Source organism: Pinus tabuliformis, chromosome 9 (genome assembly GCF_031772625.1).
Source record: "Pinus tabuliformis cultivar Carrire ecotype Pingquan chromosome 9, CPIR1, whole genome shotgun sequence".
Taxonomy (NCBI): Eukaryota; Viridiplantae; Streptophyta; class Pinopsida; order Pinales; family Pinaceae; genus Pinus; species Pinus tabuliformis.
Genome location: NC_142307.1, coordinates 1,235,572,896 through 1,235,585,808, shown reverse-complemented (window position 1 = coordinate 1,235,585,808; position 12,913 = coordinate 1,235,572,896). Strand labels below are relative to the sequence as shown.

The 12,913-nt window shown below is 38.1% G+C and overlaps 1 protein-coding gene across 1 annotated transcript in view; it reads left to right on the top strand.

The window, feature by feature from the left end:
- Positions 1-12,612, top strand: part of LOC149153018 (uncharacterized) — a 206,223-nt gene extending 193,611 nt beyond the window's left edge. The window contains exons 4-5 of the mRNA XM_089439688.1: positions 11,060-11,147; positions 12,009-12,612. Coding sequence (XP_089295814.1) covers positions 11,060-11,147; positions 12,009-12,314 — 394 coding nt within the window. The 3' untranslated portion in view covers positions 12,315-12,612. The remainder of the gene's footprint in view (positions 1-11,059; positions 11,148-12,008) is intronic.
- Positions 12,613-12,913: the final 301 nt, after the last annotated feature.

Below are 12,913 nucleotides of genomic sequence, written 5' to 3'. Positions count from 1 at the left end.
AAATCACACACTCAATGAAGAAGTTTCTCTTTTGAAACTCCAAGTGTAGGAAGCAGAAAGGAAAGAGAAAGACCTGGCAAGACAACTAAAGGAATCTGGTCAAAGGTACATACCTTAAGTTGATAAAAAACAAAACTAATTAGATGCATCTTCAGTGGAAATTAGCAGGCCCAGGAAAGAAAATGAAAGGCAAAAGGAACAAATACAAGTTCTTAACAGAGAAGCAGAAAAGGTCACTCTTCTAAAGCGACAAGTAGAAGAAGTAGAAGAAAGAAGGAAAGCCTTGAAAGGCGATTTCAGGAAGAATTCTCTCAAAAGCAAGAAGAACTTGATTTTAGGAAGAAAAAATTTTTGGTTGACGAAAGGAACAACAATGACACGACGAGATTGAAGATGAAAGAAAAGGAAGCAGGTAAAGCTCCATATGATGAAGGCACAAGCTCCAAGTTCCCGAAAGCTAGACTGATAGCAGGATCTCTTAGAGGCAAAATGAAAATGAAGGACAAAAGAAGATTAAAAATAGTGTGGCTCCAAGGAATAATGCTGAAGCAATCAAGAACAAGGATCAACAAAGGTCTGTACCACCTCTAAGGAAGAATGAATATAGAAGATCATCCAGATAAGATAACATATCCAGGTATGCTAATTTGTTTAATGGTTATTGTTTTTCATGTACTAACTTTGGACATATGGCTGGGGATTGTAAAGGGTTACAATTATCAAGGACATTATCAAAACCCTAGAAGTAAGTTTGCAGGAACGCGAGATAAGATTCACGTTGACTTTGACAGCATAAAGTATATGTCATTTGTCCAATCATTTAGGCGCAACATCCAATGTTACAAATGCCATAACTATGGGCACATAGCTCGCGATTGCAGGTACAAGATGGAACCTTCCATGAATGACAACCCTAATATCAAGTACAGGAAGGTCTGGAGAAGACAACAGATGCAAGAAGACCAAGACAATGAGAAAGTCTCGACAGTCATGCTTTCAGGTTTTGTACAGGCAAAAGGGTATGATGAATCTCCAATGGAGGATGTTGAGGTTCAGGATGATCTGGCTGAAGAGCTAGATGATACATTATTTTGAAGAATCCAACTTGTTGACTCCTTAAATCTTGAAGAGGGGGAGTCTATGCAGCCGTAGTTGCACATTTTTGAAGATCTATCTATTGATAGGCTGACAGTTGATAGATATGCAAGATTATGGACAGAATAACAACTTCAGATTGACAAGTCATGGAGAGGGTTTCAATCAGATTTGTCAAAGTCATGAGATTATATCAGGCTCAGGGGGAGAAGAACAATCAAAGGAATACAGGTCTGCAATGTTCGATCATTAGAAGAACTCAAGGGAATCATCAACATTGTTTGCTGAGCAAATTGCAGAAGGTCTTAGCTATGGCAAGTTGTGAAAGGCAAAGTTGATCCATAATCAACAGTGGAAATATGTATGAAGCATAGCATGACAAGGGGAGACAGGTTGTTACAACAAGCATTGAGGAAAGCATTTCGAAGACTGATACGTATCTTGCAAGAAGATGAAAGAACGCTTCTTGTCAGGGGGAGCGCACGCAGATTATAGGTCCACAGGAAGCAGGGAGATTGTTAGGGGGAATCACCCTTTGCCATTGATGTCAAAGGGGGAGAGAAATCAGGAGAAGAAGATCGAGGCATGAAGTCAGAGGAAGTTATACTCGCAGAAGGAGTACATGTGTTGCCATCGATGACAAAGGGGGAGATTGTTGAATGGTGTTGTCATTGATGCCACCATTCGTTAATGAATGCTCTTAATATTTGTCTAGATTTCATTATTTGGAGGCTTGAATTGAACAATGGCTGGAAACCCTAGCTTCAGGGTTTGGATTCCCTGGACGATGAATGTACCCCGTACTTGTTGGAGGTTTTTGAAACGATAGATCAGTGAATCTGCCTTGGAGATCCTCATCATTGGATTCTCCTCATCGAGTTGTTTTCGGTGGTATGTGGCATGCCACGAGAAGCCTCACGATTTGAGAGATATTCTCATTTGAAGTTGAAGCCCTCAACTTCCGGGCAAAACCCCCAGAGGGTGACCATATGGTTCCTTCACTTTGTTCAAATCAAAAGTTCACATTATAAGTTCACCCACCTTAGATTAAAATAGTTATTCTTATGGCAAAAGATAATTTATGAATTAATATTTGGCAAGGTCAAGGGTATATGGGGGTTTTGGTGTTTACTAAGTTAATGAAATTTAAATTTTAAAAACCCTTATAGGTTTTCCTTCCACACCTCAAAATTCAAATCAAATATTTTCCTCCACTTTAGGAATTTGAATGTCTCAAGAAACCGCTTCAAATATCTATAAAAGAAGGTCTATCCTTCAATGAGAAAAACATACAATAATGAATATCTTTTGATAATCTAACTCTGAAATCCTTTTCGGCCCTTGTGGAGACAATGAAGAAATTAGAAGAGAGGGTTTGGTTAGTTGAAGTTTGTTTTGGGAATTTTAGAATTCATTTGAGTCTTTGCAGGTGGAAGACTGAGTGCTGGGCCATCTAAAGATCAAGCATCACACCTATTCGACCATTATTTGGGGTTTATATCTTTGCAACTTGATTTGCACAGTAAAGATATCTTTGCGGTACATTTCAGTGACTCGAACCACATTAGGGCACATTTCTATGGCATCTATAAGATCCCAATGCATTAATTCTAGAAAAGCCTTAACCAACGAAGGAAAGAAAGTTCATCAAGGATTCGATTGAAAATTCTGGATTACAAATCTATAATGCGTGCCCTGAAAATTATCTACAGTTCTATGACAGAATTGAAGGATGTATTGTATATGGTTTGGCATTTGATCTATATGCACCAGTGAAGCACCACCCCTATAAAACCCGCGGGTAAGAACGAGTCATAAGGGCGGACAGGTAAACTTCATCAATCCCTCGATCTTTACCCTTACCCCTTGGGTTTAGTACTAGACCCTCTTACCCTTATAAGACCGGGGGTTTAATACAAGACCCCTATCGGATCCCTATAAGACCCTTCGGGTAGCAAAACGTTTAAACTGTCCAAAAATTCGATTTTATTTTCTTTTTTGGAGATGAGGTGGAGGAAAAGAGAAATTGGAGGGATAAAAAAACTTTATAAGCACCTCTCTCCCTTCTATTTCTCATTCACTTGTCATTTTAGTGTTTTGCTAATTTGTGTGAGTGAGAATGAAGTTAAAGGAGCGTGAAGGAGCTGTTGGAGGAGGCTAAAGGAGGCTAAAGGAGGCTTCACCGGATCAGACTAAGCTTTAGGTAGGCTTCATGAACCTAGTTAGAATGTTTTCCATGTATTTATTTTTGTTTTTTTTTTTTAATTTTTTTTTTTTTTTTTTTTTAATTTTTATGTTTGCAATTTTTTTTTTGATTGGGAATGCCTGTGGGTGAGAAACTCAGCCACACAACCAAAAAATTTGCAAATTAAAAGAAAATTCAAAACCAAAAAAAGAATTAAAAATCAAAAAAAATTTTAAATTTATTTATTTTCTTCCAGATTTTGTTACCATGCCACCAAAGGGTTTCAGACGGTCTTGTGATTTGGCATGGGCACATGGTCAACGATTCATTCCTGGTAAGGACCACAATATCAAGTGCAATTATTGCAATGCCACAATGTATATAGGCATAAACACACTGAAATACCACCTAGCCAGAATTCATGGTCATGGTGTGGGTGCTTGTCAAAGTTGCCCTGATGAAGTCACTACTGAAATGGTAGCTGCTTTGGAAGCCATTAAAGAAGCAAGTTCTAAGAGGAAAAGAATGAAGGATGAGATTGTTGGGATAGGTAGATCTTCACCTCAGAGTGAAACACAGTTTCAAAGTCCAGGTATTGGTAACTCCTCTTCAACTGCTATGCCAAACAAGAGTATAACCTCTTCTTTCTTCAGTCCTCGTACAACTCCAGGATCTCAACCAACCTTGGACAATTTCAATGATAAGAAGAGGAAGGAGGTAGATATGGCAGTGAGGAGGTTTTGGTACCATAACAGTCTTTCATTCAACTATGCATAGTCTTATTTTTATTAGCCCATGGTGGATGCCATTGCATGTGCTGGCCCTGGATACAAAACCCCAACTTATAATGCACTTAGGGGGAAAGAGCTAGATGAGGAGCTTGAGTGTGTCAAGGAACAATTGGAGAGCATTAAAAGCTCATGGAAAATTACAGGTTGTACACTTATGTCTGATGGGTGGACAGATCAGAGGGGTAGAACAATAATAAATTTTGTTGTAGCTTGCCCTAAAGGAACCATGTTCCTAAAATCCATTGATGCATTTGCAAATGTAAAAGATACACATTTGATTTTTTCATTGTTGGCTGATGTGGTGGAGGAAGTTGGGGTTGCAAATGTTGTCCAAGTAATCACGGACAATGCAACAAATTATGTGGTAGTTGGAAGGTTGCTTTGTGCCAAATATCCCACCATTTTTTGGACTCCATGCACTGCCCATTGCATAGACTTGATGCTAGAGGACATTGGGAAGTTGGAGTGGGTGCAAGACATTGTGCAAGAATGCAAGCATATTACCAAGTATATTTATAATCATGCTTGGGTGTTGAACCTTATGAGGGAATTCACACAGGGTGAGCTTAGTCGCCCAACTGTCACACGGTTTGCTACAAACTTTCTTTCCCTCCAAAGCCTTTTGTATGAGTACCAAGCTTTGAGAAGAATGTTTTGTAGCCAACAATGGGTATTCTGGAAAGATAGCACAAAACCGGAAGCAATGTCTGTGAAAACATCTGTCTTTGCTGATAGTTTGTGGGACAAAGTGATTGAGATTGTCAGCTTCACTGAGCCCCTTGTGAAAGTCTTGAGATTGATGGATGGAGAGAAACCTGCAATGGGATATATTTATGAGGGCATGGACAGGGCCAAAGAGGCCATCAAGACTTTTTATAAGGGAAATGAATCTAAATATATCCCTATATGGCAAATTATTGATTCCAGGTGGGACAGGCAACTACATTCACCATTGCATGCAGCAGGAGCATATCTCAATCCGAGCTTATTCTATAATGAGGGGTCTAGCATTCAAAGAGATCCCGAGGTGATGAGAGGTGTCATGATATGCATTGAGAAGATGTTCCCGGATGTAGATATTCAAGACAAAATCAACTTACAACGAGATATGTACAAGGAAGCATCTGGCATGTTTGGATTCAGCTCAAGCCAACGTCTCAAGGACAAGAAAATGCCTTGTAAGTGCAAATTGTTAGAACTTAGCTTGTAATTTTGCTAGTTCTCTTTTATATGTTTGGCATTGCAAACTAATAATCTTTGTTGTTATTTTTTTACAGCTCATTGGTGGATAGATTGTGGCACTGAGGCACCACAATTACAAGAATTCGCCATCAGAGTTCTGAGTCAACCCTGCAGTGCTTCTTCTTGTGAGTGCAATTGGTTAGTGTTTGAGCACATCCACAGCAAAAAGAGAAACAGGCTGGAGCATGAGAGGTTGGAGAAGTTGGTTTTCATCTACTTTAACCTTCGAATGCTAACAAAACAAGTGCAACCAAAGGATACAGATCCAATTTTATTGGATACTATTGATTTAGAGTCTGATTGGGTTGTGGAGGAGGAGGCCCTTGATTTGAGTTGGCTTGATGAAGAGATTGAGGATCTCTCTAGTTTTCCATCTCAAATGGAGACTCCAAATACACCTGCCTCACAGTTGCTTCAGACTTCTGACGTTAGCACTAGCTCCGCGAAGGCTTATTGTAGGCATCGTCGTCCATGAGTGATGAGACATAAGATTGTTATGAGACAATCATTTATCATTTATGACATATGTATTTGAATTTTGAACTTGCTGACATTTTTTATTTTAATTATGGAATCACGAGTCCTTTTCTTATTCAGTATCTAAATGTTTTGCTTACAAAAATTGAATATGTTATGTTGTACTTTTATAGATATGAGATGATGTTATGAATTATTACATATATTGTGGTTTTTATAACTTATAAGGATTGGACTTGTCATTAGTTTTTATTTTGTGCTTAAAATTTACCACATTTTAAGTTTTTTTTTTGTATTTTGACGAGTCTTATAAGGGTCGTTCCCGAGTCTTATACGAGTAGACGAGTCGATGCCTTGCCGATTCTTATATGAGTACGAGTCGTGCAACATTGATATGCACAATCCAAGTACTAGAAAGCAGAATGAAACCAAATTTTGAAGCCCAAATTTTTGAAAGGCAAGGCTACATTTGCAATTGAAGGACCAAAACTGAAGTCGGTCAAGCCTTAATTCATCAATAGACCAACAGAGAAGGAAGTCATGCTTGTGAATGAGGCAATTTGAGTTTTGTTTTATGCGGGCTAGAACATCCTCTGCAGACCTACGTTCTTCTCACTGAAGCATTTGATTCAATTTTTCTTTGGCACAAATTCTGGGCATAAAATAGAATTGTGGAGTCAATTATTCTAAGGTCTATCCAGAAGGAACGAACAAGTGACTCCAAAATTATATTGTAACACAGTGTCTTGATGCATATGGGACGAATTTTATGACAAACATCTAAGGTATGTTCCCACTTTATGAGTAGTATAAAATTCTAGATTGTGCACTCAAAAATTGAAGCCTATATCTAAGAGCCATCAGTTGGAAGTAGCAACCTTTGACAAAGTGAACAACTAGTGGTTGAAGCCCTCTGTGCATCCTGCTTTCTCTTATGCGTTGAGATCATCTATACTTGTGCGTTTACCCATAATTAATTGGAGGCCAAAATAAAATACAACCAGTACCAATTATGCTAATGATGTATTGTGTTCCTGTGTAAAGGAAATTTTGGATAGTGCGATTGTTGTGCCAATTTCATATATGCATTTGAACTCAAAGTAAGCGATTAATTGTGATATATGTGTTTAGTTGAGGGGGTTCTCTTTGCCACTTGACAGGTCTCATGAAGCCACAGGTCTTATAGCTAGACAACTTGACATTGGTCATACTATTTTATACGCATATTGGGGCCTAGTAGTAAAGTTCCTATTTTATTTTTGTTTAAAAAAAAGGGCCATTTTGTCGCATAGTTAGTAGTTGTTGGTGGTCAGCGAGTAGTCATTTGGAGGTTGCCTAAAAGGAATCATTTTGTAGAATGTTTTTCACATTTGGTGATGTGACAAAGCCACTGGAAATGTACAATATGTAGAACGGTTAATTTACTACATGGTTTATTGTAGTTATGTTTGATTTTTGAGAACTATTTTTATATGATCGAAATTCGGAAGAAGTTGGGCAATTGTGGTTAAAAGATAAATGTAACTGGACATGTTTGTTGAGCAAAACTACGTGTATATGCTTTGGAAGTCTATGTGATACCTAAGGTTTATATTGCATTGAACTCATATTCACATAAATGCTGCAGTATTATTGGATGATGTGAGCAGAGGATATGTGCCAGGGTTTACAATGATATATGAGCTAGGGTTTCATGTTTTGTCTTATGATTGGAGCAGAGGTCTTAATCTAAGTTCACAGGTTGAAGCAAAGTTATTGAACTGAGTTATGGGTCTGATGTACTGTTGAATATATTGAGTGAGCAACATACATTGAGAAGAGTTACTTATGCAAGTTGCAGTTGCAGGGTTGAGTTACAGGTTGTATGTTACAAGTTATAGATTGCATGATTGCAGGATTAATGATTTATTGATGCCGAGACGTTGAATAGATATTGAGTAGAGGAAAAATTGATTGACATGGATTGTACAACAGTTTCTTGTATTGTAGCGTGTTTTAATTCGAGCATAGGTGGATCCAGTCTGAAGATTGTGAAACGTGGTCTGCCGACTGATTAGGGTGGTGCAAGGCAAGAGAGTGGAGTCTCCTTCATGTTGGAGCCTGAGAACACTTTAGGGTGGCAGGGTGGTGCTAGGGCAGGTTGTAGCCTGCACAGGGCATTGAAGTGTCTATCAAGTTGCAGTTGGTACACAGGGTGTTGGAGCATCTGTTAGAGCCTGAAGTCTAGGGCGTTGGAGCGTCCTCCTAGTTGCAGTTGGTAAACAGGGTGTTGGAGCATCTTATAGATTGGAGCCTGTAAATCAAGGGGTTGGAGCCTTCTTCAGTTGAAGCTAAAAACTTGATGTAATTATTTTTGAAGACAAATATTAAGAAGTGTTTGGTGGTTTTTGACTTAGAGGGGTTTTTTCACCTAAAAGTTTGTCTACTGTCTTGATTATTATGCATTGTTGAATGGTGTTTTTTACTGTTGATGAATGTTTATATTTATCTGATGCTAATGATAATTAATGCTTTGAAGATTAAAATTAACCGATTTTCCACCAAGACTTCGGTGCAGGGAGACGCGGGTGCAGGGAGACGCACAGGGGGGATGTGTGGGAGTACCCTCAAATTTTAGGGAAATTTCGGGGGTGCGGGGAGACGTTGAGGTATATATATATATATATAATTCAAGTTCATATTCATTGTTCATTGTTCAATAATGAAAGCATAAAAATATTAAATAGACAATTGAATCATTGATCCATCCTCATCATTCATTTTGATACATACATCATTCATATGACATACTCAAGTCTCATTATTGAATTATTCATACATACCATGAGATTCAATAAAAAAATTAAAAATCAATAATGAAATATTCAAATACATTGATTCATATCATTCATCATTCAATGATTAATCATTCTACAATCTACATTCATTTAAAAATTAAATTCATCATTCCTCATTCTAGAATCATATTTAATTTTTAATTTGGGTCTTATTAGACAAATTTAAAGGGGGGCGCCCAGAAGCACCCTTTTGAAGGGGGACCCCCAGACGCACCCTTTTTGGGGAGTCTAGACTCCCACACTGAAGGGGACACCCAGACGCACCCTTCTTGGGTAGTCTAGACTTCCACACTGGGGAAACACACCCCTTTGCGTCTCCCCGAGACTCCCCAAAAAGGGTGCGTGGGGAAACGCACCCCCAAGAGACTCCCCATCCCGGCTGCGAGGGGTGCGTGCACCCAACCCTGAGGGACGCGTTCCCGTGGAACATTGAAATTAACTAATTGGAAAGAAATACTGATTCACCCTCCCTCAATATTTCCAACAACATTTATGGCATTCCACTTCATTGCCTAAGTATCCAAACTTGTTATAATTTTGTCTGTAATCCTCTCATGAATTTATGCGATAATCATTCCTGAAGTTGCTTCTATTCCTATCATAGGCCTGACAATTTACAACTTTATGTCCAGAATTTCCGCAAGAATAACAAACACCAAGAAAGATGGTTTGATACCTGAGATGGGGAGACCACCTTTGTGGTACTGTTCTCCAAGAGCCTTCATGTTGATTTTGTGTCTCTTGACCCTTTTGTTCTGCTGGGAAGCATAAGTTCTCTCTCTGTCTTCCTTTTCTGTCATGGAGGAAATCGACCCTTTTACAAATGTTTCCCTGTAGCCCAAACATCTCTTGTCACTACATGGCCTTTGACTGCTGATGAGCACATCCAATGCTCTGGAGCTATTTGCAAAGTTTTGCTGGACATTTCCTTTTTGTGCTTCCTTTCTTAGAGAGACTCTGCTTCTAGATCTTCCCTTGCCTTGTTGCTTTCTTCCAATTCTCTTCTGAGTGATTTTTCAATTTTTCTGGTTTCTTATAACTACACTTTAAGGCTGATGGTGGTTTTTTATATTATTAATACATTTTTAAGTATATGTCAATATTAATTCCTGTTATATTATTTTATTAACGGACAGAACAAACGGATGGACAAACTTACACATCCACAAAATGCCAAGAATAATAGTCCAGCAAGGTTCAAAGCAACAATTCTCTTCCTTTTTGATGAACCACAGAGATAAATGACCAAATCTCTATGCACAGAGATGATGCCTCAAACAAGGCCGAGAGCCACAGTAGAGAACGAAACAGGGCTGCTTAGGATTGCGGCTAAGTTTGTGTTTGATCACCTGCAATAGAAAGGCCAATGTAACCCTTGAAAGTTCATTACCCAAAAACCATAACCAGAACGTCTCTTAATCAAGCCTGTAATTGGATATAGCAATATTCCACAGGGCCAAAGATCAAATTCAGAGCAAAGTTCTTCAAGAGATGTGCGTTGATTTTCCTATGCTTGAGAGCAAATCAAATGCCATTATATAGATTTGGAGAGGTTCATAAGGGCCAGCCGAAATCCCAAAAGGAGGGAATTATTTGAAAATTTAGAGGGTTATTGTAAATCTTTAAAATTCAAAATATTTTGGAGCCAAAGCTTCTCTCCACTAACAAATTCGAATTGTAATCCCTTTATTAATTAATTGTACCATAATTTATTTTTCCAAATTTGCCCACTAGCATTTTGCCATATCATCTTCTATTTGGGGTTTTTTCGCCTACTTGATGGGGGCATCATCTTTAAATAAGCATAACTCCCAAACCATGAGGATCTCGTGGCATGCCACATACCACCGGATTTTGGTCGGCGAGGAGAATCCAACAAAGATGGTCGTGACTCAAAAAACTGTGATTTGCCATGTCTTTTTGGTCAACAAAGGTGGGACATCTTTTGGTGCTCCTTGGGTTGACATCAATGACAACCACATTTCAACATTTAGGCTATTCGGTAGTTAATTATTATGGTGTTACAGGCATGACATTTTAGTATTTCTTGCTCAACATCTTCCACTGCATTTAGGGTTAGTTTAAAACTTTAATATTAGAACTGTACAAACCATTTATGGTGATAAGTGTAGTTACCTAGTGGGTTGAAAGCTATGCAGTGGTTCTTCTGCTAACTAATCATTATTAACTAATTTTTCAAGAAACCATCTGTTGATTTAGTAAATGTGGATAAATTCTGTCCCATGGTTTTTCAGGCTCACTGTTAGATGTCAGTGCATCTTATTGTAAAAGCTGAAGACGTCATCACTTTTGTGCCTCAAACGATATTTTGTTAAAGTGTGGGCTATCTGTAGAACAGTCGCAGGTGTGTCAAATATGTATCTCTTAGTTGTAATGTTTTTGTGATTTCTTAATGATCATATTTATTGCAGTGGGATGCAGAGCGATTATGCCTATGCAGAAATGTTTTCCCAGTCCAGATGGTCGTCCAGAGGTTGGGTCCCAAAGCGAATAAAAGTAGTAAGGCTCTTTTTCTTGATTTGTTTTATCTCTTGATAGTATCATTTTAGCTTGATCGGAAAGGGAGCTGACTACATGTCAGCATTCCTGCCCTGTTTCTCGATGTACCCCTTATCCTTTGCTGCATATAGTGAAAATGCAGGTTCTGTTGCCTTTTCAGTCTGGCATATTCAAGGAAATACCGAAATGCATGAGACGGATAGTTGAACCTTGTAATATATAAAATCATAGACAGTATGATGCCATGCTTCAAACTAAGTATATAAAAATGAATGTTACCAAGCAAGCATACAATGGCATTATGAGTTTATTCTGCAGTTATAAAATACCCCTGATCCTTCTAATAAATTATCGTTAAATTTTATGTTGTATAACTTTCCATATGTCTTCTATGCAAAATTTATAAAGTTGTGGCGATTATATGCTTTTTTTTTCTATGTGGTTCACAAACCCCAGAGATCAGTGACCATTACATCCACAAAATATTTGTAACAGGCAGATCCCCTGAAGGGATCACTTCCTACCAGTTGAACCACAGAGCCTGACCCTGAGAGTGTCGAGAGAATTGAACCCGTGATCTCTCAATAGCAAAAGTGCCTTAACAACGGGGACTCAACCAATTGAGCTAACCCTCCGGGCTTATAGGGATTATATGTTGGTATCTTAAGTTCAAAATTTCTAAATGCATCATTAGTGAAGATTACAATTAACTTATCATATGTTTGACAAATGTGAATTGCATCACTATTTAGGCATAACATTAAGGGTGTGAAAAATCTTAATAGAACAGTTGTTCAGCATCTAATACCAGGCAATAATCTATCCTAATCAAATTATATGTCGATTGCATTGTTGAATCAGGCACTTGTGTCAAAAGGGATAAGTGGAGCACATATTGAAAGAGCTCTTCAACATGTTTTCCTTGATGAAGAAGGTGATGGTGAAGATGAGGAAGAAGAAATGGATAAAGAGAAAAAATGGGGCATGTCGAAGTCAGCCAAGGCACATCTCATATCTCAAGCAACAAAACAATGGCTTCGAGGAGGAAATGCTTCATTGGAGACACGGAAGACAAGAATGGTGAGATGGCTTCAGTACCGAGGCTTCAACTGGGATGTGATTAGTCCCATCCTTAGGCAGCTGCAGTCTAAATATCCATCACAATAAAATGAGAAAACACAACGGTTAGTTGACTCCAATTTTAATGATATCAAGAACCAAATCTAATTGTAATGGCTTCACATACCAGAGGTATTTGTCATTCTCAAGTGATTTGGAGAACTATACCGAATACTTTTGCATTTCCAGAACTAATCAGATAAATTTTACACTGTTAGCTGATTCCAAGTTTACTTATACAAAGAATGTCTGAATCTAAATGTAATGGCTTTACACACCAGAGTTATTTGTCATTCTCAAGTATTTTGGAGAACTATGTTGAAAACTCCTGCATTTCCAGAAGTAACCAGATATTTTAAAGTGTGATATTTACGTTCTTGCAATTCCAATGCTAGATGTTCCAGATCTCTATTAATATATTACGAGCTATAAATTGTAAAACTCTTGACTATATCTCCATGAATTCTGGTTTTGGTGTTATGTACTACTTTTTAAGTAACTAATTCCTTGCTAGTAGAACAATGGTAATGATCCTTCATGTGAAATATAATCCATAGCAATGGATATCCCTTTCAATTGCTAACTTTTCCTCACTAGTATACGCCATATTAACCTTAATTCTTAATTTTATGTATAGAAGAAAAACC